Below are 22,027 nucleotides of genomic sequence, written 5' to 3'. Positions count from 1 at the left end.
ACAGGCCCTGCGGAATTCCCTAAGGTCTCGCAGGGCCCTGGTCTCTTTGGAAAGGTAATTCCACCAGGCCGGGGCCAGGGCCGAGAACGCCCTGGCCCCAGTTGAGGACAGCCAGACACTCTTTATTCTCTTCAATGAAAATATGGGTCAAGATAACATCCTGTGTATAATTCTACTCAGGTTCTAACCTTTGAACTGTTAGATATATTCGGGTGAAGGACATATGGCGAGACTCTGCGTAGATAATTAATTTTAGAAGAAGAGGAGGAGGAGTTGGTTTTTATATGCCAACTTTCTCTACCACTTAAGGAAGAATCAAACCGGCTTTCAATCACCTTCCCTTCCCCTCCCCACAACAGACACCCTGTGAGGGAGGTGGGGCTGAGAGAGTGTGACTAGCCCAAGGTAACCCAGCTGGCTTCGTGTATAGGAGTGGGGAAACAAATCCAGTTCACCAGATTAGCCTCCACCACTCATGTGGAGCAGTGGGGAATCAAACCCGGTTCTCCAGATCAGAGTCCACCGCTCTTAACCACTACACCATGCTTATCTCAGTGTTCTCTGTTTTACTCTGCTTCTGAATAGCTTGCGGCCCGCAATAAAGACTGTCTGACTGCCTCTCCTTTCATGCGGTTGTTCCTGTCCACCGACGACTGCTTGCTTAGATCTGTTAATCTAAGCCAGGGGTTGGCAAACTCATTAGTCAAAAGAGCCAAATATCAACAGTACAACGATTGAGATTTCTTTTGAGAGCCAAATTTCTTAAACTTAAACTATATATGTAGGTACACTGTTTATTAACTTAATAAACTTTAATTAAAGTTTTAAGTCTTAATTAAACTTGATATCATACTTAGTAGTGATCTTATTTATTGATAAAAATTAAATTGTAAGTCCCTGCCATTTCCCCCTCCCCGTCTGGAGTCCTCGTCTGGAGGCCTGGTCTACCGCCATAAAAGCCTATTGGTAGACCTGGCCTCCGGCTGAATCCCACTGGGAGGCCAGGTCTACCCATTGGCTTTCTTGGCAGTAGACCTGGCCTCCGGAGGCCCACAGAAGCCAATTGGTAGACCTGGCCTCTGAAGGGGGACTTTTCCCCCTCCTCGGAGTCCAGGTCTACCGCCAAGAAAGCCAGTGGGTAGACATGGCCTCCCAATGGGACTCAGCCGGAGGCCAGGTCTACCAAAGGAATCCCGCCCCGCCCAACAGCTGATAAGCGGGCGGGGGGGGGGGCAGGAGCCGCCGAGCCGCCTGCCCAGTAATCGCGCAGCTAGAGGGGAGGGACGGCTTTAGCCTCCCAACCATTGAGGGCAAGGGAAAGGGGGACCCAGCCATTCTCCACGGCGGGGGGGGGGGGAGAGAGACAGCGCGCCCGCTCGCCTGCTCTCTCTCTTGCGCTCTCTCTCTCAGGCATGTCGGCTCCGCAGCCCGGCTGCCAGCGCGAGCGGGCGCGAGAGCAGGGGCTCCGAACCATGTTTGGAGAGCCGCACTCAACGGGCCAAAGAGCCGCATGCGGCTTGGGAGCCTGAGTTTGCAGACCCCTGATCTAAGCCCAAGTATGCCAGAAGGAGGGGGTGGCAATACTTCCATATGAAGGGCCCGCTCGGAGTTTTGACCCGATTCGGCTTATCCTGCCCCACAGGGCCTCAACAGGAAAACCCTACCCCCTCCTTTACTCGCCATAAATCTGCTTTTAAACCACCGCTCCTATTTCGGTACCCAAATCCCCAAGCCCGGATTCCATTCCCACGTAGCACCCCATAAACCCGCACTGAAAGGGAGAGAAAACCCAATGCCTTTTTACCTGAACGAAAGCACCCTAGTTTGCAAGCGACAGCTCCAAACCAGATGGCGTCTCTCAAACATAGATGCTTCACCGACGGAGATCCACAAATGTCGGAGAGGCCACATGAGTGCATTGGCAGGATCTGTCATCCAGAAAGGACCGAGAGGCCCCAATATTTCACTGCAACCCTCCCCACCGCCCGCCCCCGTCTATTTGTCACCAGCCTCACCTTATAAAAGACCACCTGCCCATCCTGGGGGTGTCCCGGGGTCAAGAAAATCTCCTTGCTTTCTTCATAGATCTCATCGATGCCGGGAGCTAAGTCTGAGGGAAGCAGTCAATGAGTGGGGAAGCCTGGCTCGCTGACAGCTTACAAAGCATGCAACAGATCTCGACCATGACCCCTCCCCACCTGGTCTCCTCCTCCCAATCTGAACCGCGGTTTGGATCCCTTTCACTAGCGGCCACAGTTTCTTCTGGCAAGAGGAGAATATCCATGGCAAAAGAGGTCTCTTGGTTTTCCAGAGGAGCCTCATGTAGGCACAGCCAAGTTTCTGACTCAAGATTTGGCTCCCCAACAGCAGAGAAGGGAAGGAGACAAAGCCACCCTGGACCAAGCATCGACACCCCCGATGGTTACAGGAAATTAAGAGGCCATCTTCAATTCAATCTTACCAAGCTCTGAAACACCCTTTTGAATGGAACAGGCGAATCCCAGAGACCCAATGCCTGATCAGAAGAGACCTGGACGCCTGCATATTCTGGGCATGAAGTAGGGGTCACTGGGTGTGTGTGCGGGAGAAGTAGTTGTGAATTTCCTGCATTGTGCAGGGGGTTGGACTAGATGACCCTGGTGGTCCCTTCCAACTCTGTGATTCTATGATTCTAAGTAACGCCAACAGGGCCAGAAAATCTCTTTTGGTCACTCTATTCAAACTTCTGGCTGGGATCCAGAGGGAGTTTCCATTGGAGGAATGGGATTTCTTCTCCCTGGTCCCTGACATGCCCCCGGAAATGGTGCTTCCACAAAACGGGGGAACTGGAGGACAACAGTGGGCTGAAATCCCCCTCCCTGCAAGGCCCCAGAACTCTCTGGCTGGATCCAACCCCCCCACCCCCACCCCCGTAGCTGAGGCTGGAGTCATACCTGACTCCAGGTATAGGGGGACACTCCAGGCTCTGAAACCCCTTTCCTTCCCCACCCACGAGCAGATGACCTGTTCTCTCATGGCATCTTAGAAATGGTGGATTAGCAGCCGGCTCCTTACCCAGAATCCCCATGTCGTATTTCCCCACTTTCTTGTCCCTGTCGATCAGGTAGTCAAAAGTGTCGCTGAAGTACTGGAAGAGCAAATTCTGCTTGTGGACCTCCAAGCCCAAGATGCGGTTCAAGAACTTGGTGATGGAGCAGTCTGCGAGGAAACAGGAGGAGAGGGAAATGGAGGGTCACTCTTCCTCACTTTCTCGGCAGCCTTCCCGTCAAAGGGCCCCCCTGTGGCCAACCAGTAGAAATGAGCTTGCAGCAGAATAAAGAAAAAATCACCCCGGAACACAGTGAACATAATAAACTGGCTCAGTAAATCAGAGTGAAGTTGTTTCCATGGACAGAAACTGTTGAGTGCGCTATGACACTTTAAAGGGAAACAAGCATTGCAAACATCAAGAGCTTCATCCATTGCAAGAAGAAGAAGAGTTGGTCTTTGTACCCAGCATTTCTCTACCTTTAAGGAGTCTCAAACCGGCTTACAATCACCTTCCCTTCCTCTCCCCACAACAGACACCTTGTGAGGTAGCTGGGGCTGAGAGAGTTCGGAGAAATCCGTGACTGGCCCGAGGTCACCCAGAAGGCTTCATGTGGAGGAGCGGGGAATCAAGCCTGGTTCTCCAGATTAGGGTCCGCTGCTCATGCGGAGGAGTGGGGAATCGAACCCGGTTCTCCACATTAGAGTCCGCCACTCATGTGAAGGAGTGGGGAATCAAACTCGGTTCACCAGATTAGCCTCCGGCGCTCATGTGGAAGAGTGGGGAATCAAACCCAGTTCACTGGATTAGCCTCCACCGCTCATGTGGAAGAGCGGGGAATCAAGCCCGGTTCACTGGATTAGAGTCCGCAGCTCATGCTGAGGAGTGGGGAATCAAACCCGGTTCACCGGATTAGAGTCCGCCACTCTTAACCGCTTCACTACGCGGGCTCATGAGTGTTGCTTTGTCAACTACATGAACGCCCCTTACTAAAATGGGATCCTTGCTTCTTCCAAGGCAGAGCCAAGACAGCTCGAGGAACCCCCACAGACAATAGACTGTCTCCAGGTTTGGGGGAACCTCAGCAAGATGCCCTCCAGTGCTGCCATGGAGACGGATGCATGCCCAACCCCCGGCTCAAGACAATGGAATCACGCTCCTCCCCCTCCAGAGCTCATTCTAGAAGGAATAGGGAGACAACCTCAGTGGCTTTTGCCACATCACAGGGGCTTCGGAAGTCATCCCCCGTTCCCGGCAGAGGCGGATGGGCAGCAGGTGCCTGTTGAAGCCGGTCCCATGGAAGAACGAGTGCTCAAAGCAGGCTGAGAGGTTTGCAGTGTGTGTGTGTATGTGGTCAGAGAAAGCAGAAACAAAGACGTCCAAAGAATGTTCATCGACATTCACCTCCTCCCCAGGAACCTCTCCCTACGGCTTTTCAGCGCCAGGGGGTGGGGGGCGCTTCTGCAACCACACTGATCCTGGCCCTGGGCTCGAGGGAAGGTGGTGGTGGGGAAACGAGCGCGTACCTTTCTCCGCGTATCCGTAGCGCATCTCTCTGCAACAGATCCCAACCGAGAGGAGGCTTTGCTTCATTTCTGAAAGCGTAGAAGGGGTGGGTGTGAGCAGGTACAGTTCTATCTTTATTATGGCCACAACGGCCACGCCCCAAACGGACATTATGAGGAAAGGCTGAGGGAGTTGAGAATGTTTGGTCTGGGAGAAGAGGAGGCTGAGGGGGGAACATGATTGCTCTCTTTAAATCTTTGAAGGGCTGTCACTTAGAGAAGGGCAGGGAGCTGTTCCTGTTGGCAGCAGAGGAGTCGCAATAATGGGTTTAAACTGCGGGCAGAGAGGTACCGCTCTCAAAAGAAATTTACAGTAAGAGTTGTTCGACAGTGGAATCGGCTCCCCAGGGAGGTGTTGAGCTCCCCGTCGCTGGCGGTCTTTAAGCAGAGGCTGGACAAGCACTTGTCAGGGATGCTCTAGGCTGATCCTTCGTTAAGCAGGGGGTTGGACTAGATGGCCTCTATGGCCCCTTCCAACTCTATGATTCCATGATTCTACGCAGCTGCTTTGCCTCACGGCACTGTGAGTCTGTGGCTGAGTTGGAATCTGAACAGGGGGCATCTTGGCTTGAAGCTTGACACCACAAACGCACCAGTAAAGCCCTGCTGGATCAGACCGAGGGACCGTCTAGTAGAGACCCCTGATTTCTACAGAGACCAACCAGATGCCCTGGAAAGGCCCACAGGCACCAAGGGCAAAATATGCCCTTGTCGCTGCCCCCTCCCCACAGCCACTGGTGTTGAGCTAGACTGCCACTGAATATGGAGGCTCCCCCATTTAGCTCCACCCTCGTCTAAACTCCCCTTACCATGGAAAAAAGCGGCCTCTCCTCTGAGGTAGCTCCTTGGCACGGGGACTTCGTTCTCGGTCTGGTTGAGGATGGTGAGGAGGACCCTGTCTAGGGCTTTGGACCCATACTGGGGAAAGAAAGAGGTGAAGAGTCAGACCCGAGGGGGTTTCAGAGGGAAGCCACGTCAGTCAACAGTAGAACCGCTAGATTCGAGTCATAAGAACATAAGAAAGGCCATGCTGGACCAGAACCAGGCCCATCAGGTCTCCTCCATGAACATGTCCACTCCATGAACATGTCCACTCCCACTTCCAAGTTGGCAGCAATCACCACATCCTGGGGCAAGGAGAAAAGCCCTGCTGGATCAGACCCAGGCCCATCAAGGCCAGCAGTCTGTTCACACAGTGGCCAACCGGGTGCTTCCAGGAAGCCCACAAACAAGACGACTGCAGCAGCACCATCCTGCCTGTGTTCCACAGCACGTATTATAACAATAGGCCTGCTCCTCTGATCCTGGAGAGAATAGGTGTGCATCATGACTAGTATTCATTTTGACCAGCAGCCATGGATAGCCCCGTCCTCCATAAGAACATAAGGAAAGCCCTGCTGGATCAGACCAAGGCCCATCAAGTCCAGCAGTCTGTTCACACAGTGGCCAACCAGGTACCTCTAGGAAGCCCACAAACAAGACAGCTACAGCAGCAGCATCCTGCCCGTGTTCCAAAGCACCTAATATAATAGGCCTGCTCCTCTGATCCTGAAGAGAACAGGGATGCATCATGACTAGTATCCATTTTGACTAGTGTCCATGGATAGCCCTCTCCTCCATGAACATGTCCACTCCCCTCTTAAAGCCTTCCAAATTGGCAGCCATCACCACATCCTGGGGCAGGGAGTTCCACAATACAACTCCAGTCCAGTCGCGCCTCAGAAATGGACAAGATTTTCGGCCTATAAGCCTTCAGGAGTCCAAGCTGTTTGTCAGTTCCAGTATCTGATGAAGGGAAGCTTTGACTCTCGAGAGCTCATGCCCCCAAAATCTTGCTGGTCTCTGAGGGGTTACCAGACTTGAATCCAGCAGGAGGACCAAGGCAGATGGTGTGCTCGGCCATGATCACCAAAGAGTGGGGGATACACACACAAAATCTGTGCCTAGACAATGAAAATTCTGCGCAGAATTCTGCAATCTGCATACATTACAGCAACAGGACATTGCTTATTCCGCTTACGCTAATCACAGTAGGGGCAAGGACAGGGAAGGCCCCGCAGAGGTTAATAGCTCCTCTTGAAAACCATGTGTTTTGAAGGCTATAAGCCGTCCAGAAGGCTATAAGCCGTCCAGTCGCTTCCGACTCGTGGCGACCCTATGAATCGACGTCCTCCAAAACGTCCTATCCTTAACAGCCTTGCTCAGGTCTTGCAAATTGAGGGCCATGGCTTCCTTTATAGAGTCCATCCATCTCTTGTTGGGTCTTCCTCTTTCCTACTGCCTTCCACTTTTCCTAACTTTAAAGCCTAACTTGGGCTTTAAAAATATTAAAACGAAAACAGATTCTTAGGCAGCTGAGTGCTGAGGCTGCTGCTACAGACAGTGCCTCTGCACACTGCCACCACCAGGTTTATTTTCCTTCACCGCATCACTGCGCCCCAGTCAGGCAATGAGTCATGGTTAGCATAAAAGTGTGGTTATGTTCTCGCAGCGGGCCTCAAAAGAGACAAAATGGAACGACAGACAAGGGGCTCTGGAGCCTGGTACAGAAGCCAGCGGCGGTTTGGAGCTCCCGACGCATTCCGTACCTTATTTTCAAAATTGTACTTGCTGAGATCTCTGGATTCAGTAGCTCTTCTGTCCCCGTGAGTTAAGGCACCCTATTAAGACAGGAGGAAGGAAGGCAGACACAGTTCACAAAGGCGGAGGGGAAAACCCACACAGAGCGGTGGGGGGGGGGGGGACAGCAAACCAAGCACTTCTCCAAGGCTGTGGGGTTTCACCTTCAGCTTTTAGCAAGCACAACAAAATGACTCTTCTCCACCAAAAGGCTCTAAGCAGTTTGCAGATGTGGGCCTTTTACGTTTTTCAGGGGGCTAGCGACTTTTGTGAACCTGGCTTGAGGAATAGGCAAATTCAGAACGGGCTGGTTAACTGATAGATATTCACAACAGCGGTTAAATGGAACCTCCAGGATCAGAGGCTGTCTACCTCCGATTGCCAGGTTGCTGGGGATAAAGGAGGAAAAAAAGGGAAGACTTGCTGGACCACCTACTCCTGTACATCCATACCTATCAATCAAGAGCTTTGCTTGAACTCCTTTTCTGCCTCTCTCCAGTTTTGGAGGCAAGCAATAATACGAGGAAGGGCCTTTTTGGCTGCAGCACCCTGGCTATGAGGCACCCACCTCTTCGCCATCTGCCTGGTGAGGAGGCTGTTAACTTGTTGGCAATATGTGAAGATGACTTTTTAAAATGAGGGACTTAGTTGAGTTTATAATTGTTTCCTTCTTGTGGATGTTCTGTGGAGATTTTAATTCAGAGGTGTCAAACATACGGCCTGGGGGTCAGATCTGGCCCCTTGAGAGCTCTTATCCGGCCTGCGAGCCAGCCACCCCGCGCCCCTGTCCCGATCTGGGCTGGCAAGGCATGGCCCGGCCTGACCAGGTGACATTTATGTTATATCCAGCCCACGTAACCAATGAGTTCAGCACCTCTGTTCTAGGACATGGGAGTCAAACATCCAGCCTGAGGGCTGGATCCAGCCCCTTGAGAGCTCGTACCCAGCCCGTGAGCCAGCCACAAACCCCTCTCGATCTGGGCTGGCGAGGAATGGCCCGGCCCAACCAAGTGATATTTATGATATATCCGGCCCTCATAACAAATGAGTTCGACACCCCTGTTTTAATTGGTTTCCAGCTGTCCAATACTGCGGAAGTTTTCTTCGGCAGCTACTGAGCGACTTTTGCGCATCGCTCATTTTTATCGTTTTGTACGATGGCTCACAGTTCATCAGCTGCCTCGACAAGCCCGCACTGGGCCAAGGCGTATGGGAAGTATACTTCTTTTACAATAAAAATAAAATCTTACAAGGCTTTCCAGGCGTTTGGCCACGATGGAGGCAAACCGTCGCTCACCGGCCAGTTCGGAGATGAGGAAGATATATTCTGGGGCGGAGACTTGATTGGAGCGATGTGTTCTGCCTGGGGGTGAGGAAGCAGCAAGTGAGAAAGTGAGCTCTCTCAGCTCAGCCCTGCCCCCCAGCAAGAGGGGGACAGCTAACGGGATGTCCTTTCAGTGCTTATATTAACCACACAAATAAGTGAGGGAAAAGGAAAAGCAGCAATTCCTCTGAACTCGTGTGCTTTATTTCCAACGTTTTGTAACCAGACTGAAAATAAGGATCGATTTCAATGACATTATTTGTTGCGGCACTGGAATGGTACCTTTTGCTTGGAGTCTCCAATAGCAGAGGGGGATCTCTACCCCCACCCCACAAACACACAAGATCAAGAAACAGCAAAAGGAGACAGCTGCAAATAAGTAAGGGTTGAGGAGACTCCCCAGAGAGTCAGAAAAATTGAGCATGTCCCAGAAGGCATGGATTATGGAGGGTCAGTTAAAGGGAAAAAACAGACTGAGATGGGGTTTTGGATCAATTAGATGTCTCTGTAACATATACCTCACTAACCTACTCTCTGCACAAGTAATTCTTATCCTTTTCCATTTTATGAGTTTCTTGTAAAAAAGCGACATCAGCTTTAAGATCCGTCTACTTAGAAACAACCATTTTACGTTTACTGGAACCACTCAGGTCCTTAACATTCCATGTTCTCACAGCGAACGTAACACTTCAAAATAACATATCCAATCAACAGTGCCCAGTTTCCCAGACATGGAAAACTTACAAAGTATCATATAGAGAACCTTGCTATCCTCAGAGTATTTAGCTTCCCCCCCACCCAAAATAAAAAAATTACATTAAGATATAAAAGGACATTTTTGTGAAAAGTTACAAATTCCCAAAGCTAAATACCTTCACAAGGGCTAGACACTTGCTCTTTTCAAAGACTCAAATCCAAAGATTCTTCAAAAACAGAGTTTCATATCCAACCTCACATTTAGTGCTTCCCTCCCCCCATGAACCCACACAACAGAAGTAGAAACGGCTTTGGGGTTCTTGGCTTACCAAATTGCTGTATGGCTCGGTCGGCGCTCCAGGGCAATTCCAGCGTCATGTGAAGACGTCGCTTTTGATTCTTTACCCGTCTATCTGCTTGGAGAGAAATCCCTGAGCTGGAGGCTTCGGAGATTATTGCTACAAGCTGGGGGAGAGAGGGGGAGAGAGAGAGAGAGAGAGAGAGAGAGAGAGAGAGAGAGAGAGAGAGAGAGAGAGAGAGTCAGAGAAAGTCAACCCAAATGGCCACTGAACAAATTAATGAATGAACGAGCTAGCTAGAAGAAGAGCTGGCTTTTATATGCCGACTTTCTCTACCACTTAAGGAAGAATCAAACTGGCTTACGATCGCCTTCCCTTCCCCTCCCCACAATAGACACCCTGTGAGGGAGGTGGGGCTGAGAGAGCTCAGAGAGAGCTGTGACTAGCCCAAGGTCACCCAGCAGGCTTTATGTGTAGAAGTGAAGAAACCAACCTGGTTCACCAGATTAGAGTCCGCCACTCATGTGGAGGAGTGGGGAATCAAACCCAGTTCTCCAGATTAGATCCACTGCTCCAAACCACCGCTTTTAATCATATAACTATAACTCCCTCCCTTCCTGTTGCATCAAGCTGGATTTCTGGTACCAGTACGTCACTTTTTGAGTGCCAATGCAGGGATCAGCCAACTGGAACTACATAGGCAGGATCGGGCCCCAGGGAACCTCGACTGACTTTGAATCAAGGTGCGGGTAAAAGGATTTTACTCCGGTTCATTTGAAAAGGGAGCAACGAGATTGGGAAGACCCGTGAGCATTGCCCACCAGTCCTGGGCAGAGACGTTTCCAGACGCATGTTCATTCCTACCCCCCCCTTCTCCCCTTAGAAACCATAACCTCAAGCTATCCAATCACACTTATGCCAATCTTGTGTGGTCCGGACACTCCAAAATGAAGTCAGATGGTTCTGGCCTCCAGATTGACATTCAGAGAGCCTTTCCCTGCTCGCCGTCAATGCCCCCCCCCGGTGCTCACTTTGTCTCCATTCATGAAGCGCTCCTTCTCCTTCAGATTCACGTGGTCGATCGACAGCCCTTGCTCGGCCCGCGACTCGAACACAATGGAGCTGTCCGGCCGGCGCACAACTCGCCCTTTCCGCCCGGTCATCTGCATGGGAGATGAATGTGCGTTAGGTTGGGAGAACTGTGCAAAAGCTGAACCCCCCTGGTCCGCTTCTGATCTGGGGGACTGACGCGCACTCTTGCTTCTCCCAACAGTGTCTCTCACGGGAAGGGAGACACCCACACAGGAGGCCGCCCGCTTTGTCTCTGGATGATTCACTGGGATGGCCCTTGGCTCTTTCCCATTAGCAGACGTGGGGGCGTAGGTAAATTTGCCCTGTCTCTGTATTAGGCATGATATTCAGGAATACGGAAGGAAAATCAGCTCATCCTCTGGGGAGGCTGCTCATTGCCCCCCTGCATGAGTCTCTGTGCTTCCCTCACTGGAAGTATGGCGAACACTGATGCAAAGGCCAGGGGCAGGGAAAGTTTGCCTGCTTCAGGAACCCAAACCTGCGCAAGCCCATCCAGGGACATTACCAATTTCACAAACTTGTGATTTCAACCCAAATCAAATTATTCCAAATGTGTTCCTCCCTTGTGGTGAACTGCCGGCCCCAAAACAGGAACCCAGAAATCGCTCAGAATGACATCTGGAAGCCAAATTTCTCCCTCTTTTACGCCCAGGAATCTTACCTCGGCCACGCACTCCGGCCCACCAAAGTGATCGATCAGTTTGTCCAAGGTGTTGAGAGGTAGGTCTTTGCCCAGGGCCTTCACCTTGGCCAGGAGGTCCTGCTTCATCTTCTCAACATGCTCCAGGGCTCCTGGGCCGTGCATTTCCTTCTGGGAACCCAGCAGGTATGAACTGCCTGTGAGGAAAATGGGGGAAAAAAAACATCATGGCTCCCTTTCTTTTTGGGAGAAGCAAGGGTACTCAAGGAACACGGCCCTTGCATCCAGTGTCTGCTTGTGGGAAGCAAGAGGATTGCTGCTTGCAAGCCAGGTATCTCTGCAGTATAGAGACTGAATGCGCGACCTGCTCTTGCAATTTACCTGGTCATAAGAACATAAGGAAAACCCTGCTGGATCAGACCGAGGCCCATCAAGTCCAGCAGTCTGTTCACACAGGGGGCAACCAGGTGCCTCCAGGAAGCCCACAAACAAGACGGCTGCAGCAGCATTATCCTGCCTGTGTTCCATGGCACCTATTCTAATAGCCCTGCTCATGACTAGTATTCATGTTGATTCATAGCCATGGATAGCCCAGAGGTCGCTGTTCATACACCCTACGCTCCACCCATAAGTAGGGGTAAAGCTTGCAGAGTACAAAGCCCAAGAAAGAGACCCTTGCCGTCAATGTTTGAATGCCCACCTGTCTTTCTCCTGTGCGTGGGTGTATGTTTGTGTGTGACACACGAACACATGAAGCTGCCTTATACTGAATCGGACCCTTGGTCCATCAAACTCAGTATCGTCTAATCAGATTGGCAGCGGCTCTCCAGGGTCTCAGATAGGGGTCTTTCACATCACCTACTTGCCTAGTCCCTTTAACTGGAGATGCTAGGGATTGAACCTGGGACCTTCTGCAGGCCAGGCAGATGCTCTGGCACTGAGCCACGACCCCTCCCAGACTGAGCTTTTGATCCTGCCACGGGCCTGGGAGAATGGGGCTTTCCCTGCCCTGGTTCCCATTTTCTCCCCAGGGGGACGGACAGAGGCAAAGAGATCTGAGCCAACTGAGCTCGAAATTCTATAATTTCCAGGTCCAACCCCTTCCCCCCCCACCATTTCACAAAGCAACTTTCTATCCTTCAGGCTGGGCAAAGAAAACTTTCCCCTCTTCATCCTTATTCCCAACTGCAGCCAATTTAAAATTTAAATTGTATTATTTCTCCCCCCTTAGCTGCCCAAAGCAGATATCAGAGGAGGTGGGAGAGAAACGTGCTAAATCAGGCAAATTGAGTTTTTGCTCGAATGGATTCCCCCGTGCTCTTCCTCCCACATCTTCTGCCTTTGCTTGTTGCCGAATTCTAGACTGCAAGCTCTTTGAGGGTATGGGGACTTCCCTGCATAACTCAGCAAAAAATGCCACATACACACACACACAAATGTGCTTGCATTGCTATTGCATTAAATTAACCCAAGGTTAGACTTGCCAGTTCCAGGTTGGGAATTTCCTGGAGATTTGGGGGTAGAGGCAGCGGAGAGTTCTTAGCGGGATATAATGTCATAGAGTTCATCCTCCAAAGCAGCCATGCCCTCCAGAGGAAATGATCTCTGTAGGCTGGAGATCAGTTGTAATTCCGGGAGATCTCCAGACCCCGCCGGGAGGTTGGCAGTCCTCCCCAGGGGACAGCACAGGGCAGGGGCACACAAAGGATGTCAGGTCCCTTCCGGGGGGAAACAGTATTGCGCTGTGCTGGAACTGTTGTTCGTCGAAGTGGTCTTCTGTGCAGGCACGCATGGGAACTGCGCAGGCCAGCCGCAGAGAACTTTTGAGTTAGGTAGCTTCTAGAAGGGATGCTCCCCCCACCCCTCTGCCAGTGGCTCTTCCTGGCTAAAGGACTACGTGGCGGAGTGGTGGGAGAGCGGCTGTCCCTCAGTTCTCTTTTCGCCACCCTGGAGAGACTGCACAGAGACCATGACGATGAACAGGGAGATACCTGAGCAGACCCTCACCTGGGTCGTCGCACACAAAGCCGTTGGAGGTGCGCTCAACGAAGATCACGTCGTCGTTGTCGAACAGGGACTCGGGGGAGGAGTTGAAGTCGCTCTCCAGCCCGGCCTCGGAGTCCGAGCTGCTGTCCGAGCTGATCTTGATGACGGCGCTCGTCAGGTCACACAGGGCCTTGGGGGGCTTGGGGCAGCGGCCCCTCTGCTTCCCTGGAGGGAGGGAGGGAGCGATGAGAGCCAGAAGCCGCCAAGGGCAAAGACGAGGGGGCAGAGGACTGGCGTGCGCAGACCCCGTTCGTCTGACGCGGGAAGCCTGCGGGAGGGAGATCACAGGATGGAACTGTGCCCCGACGGGGAATATTCCCGGTCCAGAGAAAATTGCCAGGCCAAGAAAAAGGGTTCTATCGATAATAACTTGAAATCTGGTTGGCTTTAAAAAATTTCCTTATTCCAATATGGCCGAGGAACGGTGGGAACTTTGATAATTTTGGCACTTGTTTTGGCAGTAGCCACAGGGTTAATTTTCACACGGCTTGTATTTTCTCACATCTTGTCTAATAAAATAACCTGTTCCTTTTTTTCAATAAAAGACAAAAACTCTTCTGAAGGTCTTATTTCTGGTTTGGTGGTATTAGTTCAAAGAACAGTACTAACAATTAATTCCTCTGTACACTAAAAATTAAAGGTTGCAAGACAACTTTTAATCTGGATCTTGGAGATACTTGGGGCTAAAAGTTTTACTAGATATTAAGGCTTACGGAACTGATTAGTTCAGATTCTCTATTTGGATGTGGGAGTCAATTGTCTCGTTACCGGTTCTCTCTCTCCTTTTCCTGTGCACTCCCTGTTACCAATTGGATATTTGCTGGGAAGATTGTAGCTACATATATCTCCATATTATTGCAACATTATTTTAGAAAAGGGCTGATGAAATTCTTATATGAATCGGTGGAATGATCTAGACCAGGGCTTCTTAAACGTTTTCCACTCGCGACCCCATTTTGCCTGAGAATTTTTTATGCAACCCTGGGTATATAGGTATACTGTATATATCAGTAAATGTTTGATTTGTATACCTATTTTATATTGCCAAATTTTTCACGACCCCCACATTCAGTTATGCAACCCCATATGGGGTCGCGACCCACAGTTTAAGAAGCTTTGATCTAGACATCCTGTTCCTTTTGTCTTACTTTTCTATGTTTCTACTGGAATTATACCCATCTTTCAACGTGACTACTATGGAATATTTATCTTACCCTACCTCGTTGTGGCTTCTATGTTTAGTATCGTGACAGTATATATTTTCACTACGTGGACTTTGTTTTCTACACTACCAACGTTTGACTTGTTCAACTACACTATATTATCATTGGAATGTATTCTATTACACGTAGTACTGAAAAATATGTCTATAGAATTTCCATTAAATATTTTGCTGACCTGCAATTGATCTTCACTTTGTTTTTCCACCTGCCCATGAGGTAGAGTTGTTGTGATACTTATATACTATTGTCTCTTACATGGTATTTCTATGCATGTTTGAAGCTCATATTACAAGTGACTAATTATATTGTTAACTGGTAGCCATTGCCTGGATGTTTTCCATTGTTACTGTACTCATTTAGCCGCATGTGCTGTTGTTTCTATCACTGGTTATTTTCGGCATAGATCCTCCTTTTCGTTTGTTTTGTCACTATCCTTTTTCGGCACACAGAGGGGCGCTCCGTCAAGAGATTCCCTCACCCGCAGTCTGCCGGGCTGACCACCTCCGTAAGATCAGGGCGGGGGTGTCTCAGCTAGGTAGGAGAACTGAGGAACAGGAAGAAAGAGGGGAAATGGGACAAGGATCCGCCCGGCAGAGTTCTGCTGCTGGCTTTCCCTGCTTTTTGTCCCGTGACCACAGAGCGGCAAGCCTGCTATCCAGTAGCGGACAGAAAAATTTGGCATCGAGAGATTCTCGGCTTTTCTTTTTTAAAAGGGAAAAAAACACAAGTTTCTAGCCTTTAAAGATTCACAGGTGCAGAGACAGGGCTTTGTGTACTCAGGATGCTCCGAAACGCAACACCCCCGGCCTTTTGTGCAGGGACGTTGCCCCGCGGTCACATCACTGACTGCTTCGGGGCTTCCCTTCGATTATGCAGGCATTTTGCGACCGTCAGAAGTTGCCTCACTCTCCCCATGTGTTTTACCTGCATTTGCCAGATGCTGCTTTCACCCAAATCTTGAAAATGCAAGGGGAGAGAGAGACGACCTCTGATGGTCGCAAAATGCCTGCATAATCTAAGGGAAGCCCCGAAGCAGTCGGTGGGGTGACTTCGAGGAAACGTCCCTGCATAAAAGCCCCCCTTTGTGCCTGCTAAGTCAAAGCAATAGTTTTCCAAGCACTTTTACACGAAAGCCGGGAGTTTCTCAGGGTTTCCTCAGTAAGATCGGACAGAGCTTGCTACTGGTTTTCCACTGAATGGTGCAGCTTTCGGGGAGATCTTGATCTGTTATGGGCAAGTCAGAACTGTGGGCAAGCCACCCCAAAACATGGCCCCCTCACATCTCTGGAACACAGAGGGCTTCCATGGCTCAATTTGGAGCCAGCGGTTTTGCAGATAGAAAATTTGCAAAAAACATCGAGAGGTTTTCAGCTCAGATTTACAAAGCTGGTAGCGTCTTCACAAACCAAGGGAAGACCAAAGTTAGCTTTTGATTTCAAGGGGGGAAATTTTTTTTAAATGAATCATGAAGTCCATCTAGTAGGAGAAGGAGGGGTGGGGGGAGAAGGTAAAGATCGAGGCAGGAAAGTGCTGTACAAAATTCATGAGCACAAAGACGATTAAGTAACAAGCATGCCTTGGGGGGACAGACCCTAGGGTGAGGGAATGGAAAGAGCAATTTAAAAATAATCATAATAATAACAAGAAAAGATCACAAAGCAAGATGGTTTGGTGAAAGCAGAAGTGGAGGAAGGGAAGCGGGGGGGGGGAGCCACAAAGCCGAGGGGGGGGGGCTGCCAGAGGACTAAGGTACCGGGTGGGGGCAGGAGAAGGGTCTTACGTTTTCTTTTAATGCCAGTTCCTCGTTTTCGTTTGGTTGAAGGAAAGTGCTTCTGAATTAGTGAGAGAAAGACGCCTCTGAAAGTTAAGATGCAACATTTATTTCTAGCTGCTGCTAACGGCATTTTTTTATTATTTAAAAGGCGAATAATAGACGCGGTGGGGTTTTCATGAAAAACAAAACAAAATAATCAAAAACGATAATTCGCTGGGGGAAAGCGGCCGGCCTTCCGGCTGAGCAGCTGCGGTGTCACGGAACGTTCACAGACATCCCAACTGGAATGCTGGGGGTGGAGGGGAAATACCTGCTCCGAGTGAAGAGGGTTCAGGGGATGGATTTGGCCAGGGGAAACACTGCAGGGGTCAAAAATAAGAGGGGCCGTGGCTCAGTGGGAGAGCATCTGCTTGGCATGCAGAAGGTCCCAAGTTCAATCCCCAGCATCTCCAGTTAAAGGGACTAGGCAAGTAGGTGATGTGAAAGATCCCTGCCTGAGACCCTGGAGAGCCGCTGCCGGTCTGAGTAGACAATACTGACTTTGATGGACTAAGGGCCTGATTCAGTATAAGGCAGCTTCATGTGTTCAAGAGGGGGATGCAGGCCAACAAGACCAGACTGCAATTTTTTTTAAAAAAAAAACCAGTTAAATGTGAAACAGCCGTGCCTCATTTTGCGAGGGACTGAATGGACAAGCGTGCGAGATGCCAGGAGAATTGCATGGAGGCAGCTTAAAATACGGGAAGGGAGAGAAGAATACCAAATTGGGGCGGGGGGGGGGGGAGACTTGGAAATGGCAGGATACAGGGCGGGCTTCTGTGGGACAGTGCTGAGCCTCCCCCTTCTCTAGATGCACACTGGGTGATGACAGAGGCAGTGAGCACACAAGCCCGGATGGAACTAAAAAGCCAAAAATCAAAAAGTAAAATCAACAGATGGGATCATGGAATCTTACCCCCCCCCCAAATGAGTTTAGAGAGGGGCTGAGGAAAGAGGAAGAGGGTGGGGGATTCAAGGCGAGAACCTCGCTGGCAGGCCTTTGGCCACGTCCACGATGCACACAGCGCCGGGCTCGGTGCCTGTCAAAAACAGCCCCCCTAGGGGAAGGTGCCACAGCACGCCCGAAAACGGCTCGGGATACCTGGTTTCCAAAAGGCCACTGTGACGCAGGAAACTCCACTACGTAGCTCCAAGCCCCTATCGGGAGAATCGAAACTGCAAGGAACACCGCGTCTGGGTGGCCACGAAGGGCCAACGGAACTCACTCAGCAGCAGAAACGAAGCAGTTGAGTTGCCCCTCGTTCTCGTCCAGGACCTCCCGGGTACGAGCCTCCCCCGTCGACTGCAGCCCGATTACGATGCACTGCGAGGAACAATTTGCAGGGGGTCAGAGACGGCAGGAAGGGGCATTGGTGCAGCGGCAAAGCTTTCCGTTCCGGGCTCGGCCTTGGGTTTCTGGATCCCTACTTTTCACAAGACGCTTTTAAGCTTGGCGTTTGCTAAACCTTCCAACGACCGGAGCCTGCCTAGATGGGAATCGAAGCCCGGTTTCCCATTTGAACAAACAGACTTTTCCTATTCGTGTGCTCGTGACTCGCAATTTCGCTTGCTCGTGGGCCTGATCACGTGATGTGGGTCCGAAGCGGGTTTTTATTCCCACCGTGCCATCATCATAAGGATTGCCGTGGAAGCTCGCTGGGCGACCTTGAGTCAGTCGCCCCCTTCTCAGCCTAGCCTATCTCACGGGGTTGTTGTGAGGATAAAATGGAGGCGAGGTGAACGACGTTAGCCCCTTTGGGTCCCCCATGGGTGGGGTTAAAATGAAATAAATCAAATAAATCAAATAAAAAGGTGATGTCTTCTCCAAACAAGAATACCGGAGGCTCATTTGGGGGCAATTTTTGTATATTTTTATTGTGTTTTGTGGTGTTTTAACCTGAAGTTAGCTGCCCTGAGCCTGGCTTTGGCCAGGAGAAAGGGCAGGATATGAGTCTAAAAATAAAATAAAATAAATATGTACACACGCCTACAGTAGACCGCCCCCCCATATTTAAAAAGGGGAGTGGTACCTGAACACAAACAAAAGAAACCAATACCACTATACAAACATGATTCTGTTTTATATACATGCATTAATGATAAACTCCATTACATAGAAGCTTTGAGATAAGCTTTTTATACAAATATGATAACATAAATGCAGAAGCTTTTGACAAGGTTTCGCGATTATTTCACCCTCTTTTTCTCTCACCTTGTCCTTGCTGAGCTCCTCTTTGGCCAGCTCGACGAGACGCCGGACCTTTGCAGCTATACACAGGTACTTGAAGAAGCGCTGGTGAGCCGACCAGAACTGCCCCCACAAAGACTTCCGGGACTCCAAGCCAATCAGGTCGGCGGCCTGCTGGAAAACCACCAGGGCTTCTGCCCACTGCGGAGAGGAAAAGCGGATGCTGGCAGGTTCTCCATATCTCTGCATATTATTTACTGATCTGAGTTCATGTTAGTCTGCATGCATGCTCACGGGAACCGCCTACTATAAAGTTTGTATCTCCAGCACCTGGCGTTAAATTTTATGGTACGCATGGCCCGGTCCGACCAAGTGACATTTATGTCATATCCGGCCCTCGTAACAAACGAGTTCGACACCCCTGGTCTACTTAGTCCGGCAGCAGCTCCAGGCTCTCAGGTATAATCTATCTTATCATCTACTGCCTGGTCCATTGAACTGGAGACTCCGGGGATTGAACCTAGAGCCTTCTGCATGCCCAGCAGAGGCTCTTCCACTTAGCCACAGCTCATGCTGCCAGTCTCCAGGCTCCACCCGGAGATTTCCTGGAATTACAACAAATCTCCACATGGCAGAGATCGGTTCCTCCGGAGAAAACGGCTGCTTCAGAGGACGGCATCTACAGCGTGCTACCGAGCTGAGGTCCCTCCTCTTCCCAAAGCCCACCCTTCCAAGCATCACATGCAAATCTCCAGGAATGTCCCGACTCGGAGTTGGCAACCCTGGCCACAGGGGAGGTCATAGGGCAGCCCTGGCCACAGGGAGGCTTCTGCGGAGGAATCCACTCCCGGCGCGAATGCGGGGAAACAAACGCTTACCAGCTGGGCCGCTCTGTTGTAGACCAGCTTGTACTCGGGGTCTAGCGGGATCTCTTCTATCCGGAAGGTGACCCCGGAGAAGCTGAGCTGCCGAGCGATGTACATCCCACTGACTTTCATGTCCATGGCGACAATTTCCATCGCACCGACGCCCCTGAGGAGGGAGAACCCCAAAAGCGGATGAGAAGAGATGATGGGTAGAACTTGGGAAGGGTCCCCCTTTGCCTCCAGGGGGGGTCAGGAAGCATGAGAATCTGGTCAAAGATAATCTCTGCTTTTCTAAAACCCAGAAGAAGCCAATAGACTGATGGTTCCTCTCCACCCCCTCCCCAGGAGATTTGATTAGCCGTGCAGATTTTTTAAATGTTGCCATCACAGTACAAGGATCTTCACTGTGTGACTGAAGGTAAGCTGTGGCAATCCATTTTGCGGCTGACTCCACCTCCTGCGGCAGCCATTTTGCAGTAGCCGTTTTGTTGCTGAGCCCATGCCGCGTCAGAGTTCCAAATGTGACCCCCAGGCTCAAAACAGTTGGGGACCCCTGGTGTAAACACAGGCTGTTTCCTGGCTGGGCGAGGATTCTGCTAGACAGGACAAGGGTGGGTGGGAGCAGGTGGGTTGGAAGGGCTAACTGAAACAAATCCCTCATAAGCTGCTGTAAGATCCTCATCAAAGACAGGGAAGAGGCAAAGAACAGTGACCCCGCCCCGCCCCAACATACCGCTTCTCAATGGCATGGAGGAATTCATCGAACGATTGAAAAGGCGTGCCCTCCCCCCAAATCCCCAGCCGGCTCATGTAGATCATGTTCTTTGGCTCGGAGGCACCTGTCGGAAACGGGGGGAAAACAACAACAGGAGATGTAGCCAGTAACATTCGGTGGAGGGTCCTTGGCGCTGGTTTGTTATGTACGGAATATTATGTTTTGCGGCCATTTCTTTTCCTTGCTCCCGGGTGATTTCTCGTAAATGCATTAGATCAACTTTGTTAGCCACCAATATCACTGGAAAGGATTCTCTGTCTTTGACTCTGAGGATAAGTTGCTGAAACCTGTCCACACGCTCAAAACTGACTTTAATCTGTGACAGAATAGACTATAAGAAACCCATCTCCTGTCCTCGCGTAGCGCTCCCTCATTGAGCTGAGTTCTTCCTGGCCCGCAGTCTCCAGGACATCCAAAATGGCCCACTGCCCCTCTATTTCAATTTGTTTTCAGGTACGAGTCTCCAATGGTAGGATCATAGTCTGGCCCCAAAATCTTCTGGAAGAACTGTATAGCGAGGGCACTCTTCCCCACACCTCCGTCCCCAACTACCACAAGTTTATACACGGGAAGATTTTCACTCGGGACAGCGCTTGTAGCCATGCCGTCAACGGGTCAGACCCCCAAACCCCCGGAATGAGCAAGCCTCTCGTCCGTCCCAGGACGAGCCCCCTTTCCGCCTCCAGCTGCCGCGCCTTTTTCTCTTAAACTATCTCCACCCCTCTGAAAAAGCAGCGAGCAAAAGAATGGTCATCAACCAGGAGATGTAGCCAAGGAAGAAGATGGGGAGGATCGTTGGGACCAGGAGTCCTAAAAAAAACCCTTCCTCCCTTCCGCTAGTCGGTTGCACGACTCCCGGTCAGTCTCAGCTATGGGTTCACGTGATGTCCGCGTAGAGGCTTCCGGACATCCTCCAGGCTGCAACAGAGGCTGGGGTACCAGCAAGGTCTCTGATGCAAAGGAAGGGGCGGGCGGCATCTGTCAATGCAAGCTGGGGTTCGACCGACGGCATCTAAGCCAAAGCCTGGCTTTGCAAACTAACCAGATCGAAGAAATACACCAAGGTTTTTGCCTGGTCTCGCTGTCATGGGAGCCCGGGTCAATCCGAGTCCTTCTGGCATGCACAACTGCCAGATGCTTCCACACTAGGGAGCCGGCACTTCCTTACTTGCTGTGTCTCCGTTCTTTTCCCCATTTTCTCTTTCTCTCCATTTATATTTTGAGAAGATCAGATAACAATCTTCTGGCCAGGGTGTGTGTGTGTTTAAACAGTGCCTAGAATCGTAGAGTTGGAAGGGACCACCAGGGTCATCTAGTCCAACCCCCTGCACAATGCAGGAAATTCACAACTACCTCCCCCCCCCCATCCCCAGTGACCCCTACTTCACACCCAGAAGATGGCCAAAAAATCCAACAACTACTCCAGGATCCCCGGCCAATCTGGCCTGGAGGAAAACTGCTTCCAGACCCCAAGGTGGCAATCAGTATTGCCCTGGGCATGCCTGCCCCAATATTCCCAGCAGAATTTCGGATTTCAAGAGCAGGCTACTCTGCAGGCAGAACAGAGCAGACAAGCTCTGCTCCCCACCCCCCAAAAAAGCTTGTAGCCCAGCTCTCCAAGGCCGCCCTACCCCCCCGGGTGAAAACAAACTCTCTCACCTGTGGCACTGGCATAGACCACCCTCGCAAGAGGCAGTTTGTTCTGCAGGTCTAATACTGCTTTGCCCATCTTGGTGGAGCTGGCGTTTTTGGCTTTGTGGCATTCGTCAAACACAATCTGCAAGGGGGGGTAGTTAAGGAGACAAAGGCGTGTGGCTCGAGGAGGCAAAAAAAGGGGGCTCAGCGGCTTAGCC

General features: G+C 50.8%; 1 protein-coding gene and 1 pseudogene across 1 annotated transcript in view; both read right to left on the bottom strand.

Moving 5' to 3' along the window:
* SBNO2 (strawberry notch homolog 2) overlaps positions 1-22,027 on the bottom strand; it is a 69,021-nt gene that overhangs the window by 5,525 nt on the left and 41,469 nt on the right. Inside the window, exons 11-26 of the mRNA XM_056867659.1 lie at positions 21,834-21,951; positions 20,133-20,238; positions 19,412-19,565; positions 18,558-18,734; positions 17,572-17,669; positions 16,313-16,389; positions 13,271-13,474; positions 11,285-11,460; positions 10,563-10,694; positions 9,562-9,697; positions 8,463-8,575; positions 7,182-7,253; positions 5,403-5,511; positions 4,555-4,623; positions 3,055-3,198; positions 2,016-2,110 (exon numbers count right to left, since the gene is read on the bottom strand). Of these exons, the coding sequence (XP_056723637.1) occupies positions 2,016-2,110; positions 3,055-3,198; positions 4,555-4,623; positions 5,403-5,511; positions 7,182-7,253; positions 8,463-8,575; positions 9,562-9,697; positions 10,563-10,694; positions 11,285-11,460; positions 13,271-13,474; positions 16,313-16,389; positions 17,572-17,669; positions 18,558-18,734; positions 19,412-19,565; positions 20,133-20,238; positions 21,834-21,951 (1,980 nt within the window). The remainder of the gene's footprint in view (positions 1-2,015; positions 2,111-3,054; positions 3,199-4,554; positions 4,624-5,402; positions 5,512-7,181; positions 7,254-8,462; positions 8,576-9,561; positions 9,698-10,562; positions 10,695-11,284; positions 11,461-13,270; positions 13,475-16,312; positions 16,390-17,571; positions 17,670-18,557; positions 18,735-19,411; positions 19,566-20,132; positions 20,239-21,833; positions 21,952-22,027) is intronic.
* LOC130493895 (ras-related protein M-Ras-like) lies at positions 20,271-20,815 on the bottom strand (annotated as a pseudogene).

This window comes from Euleptes europaea, chromosome 2 (genome assembly GCF_029931775.1).
Source record: "Euleptes europaea isolate rEulEur1 chromosome 2, rEulEur1.hap1, whole genome shotgun sequence".
Taxonomy (NCBI): domain Eukaryota; kingdom Metazoa; phylum Chordata; class Lepidosauria; order Squamata; family Sphaerodactylidae; genus Euleptes; species Euleptes europaea.
The sequence above is the reverse complement of the archived record's forward strand: the minus strand, read 5'-3'. Positions and strand labels throughout refer to the sequence as shown.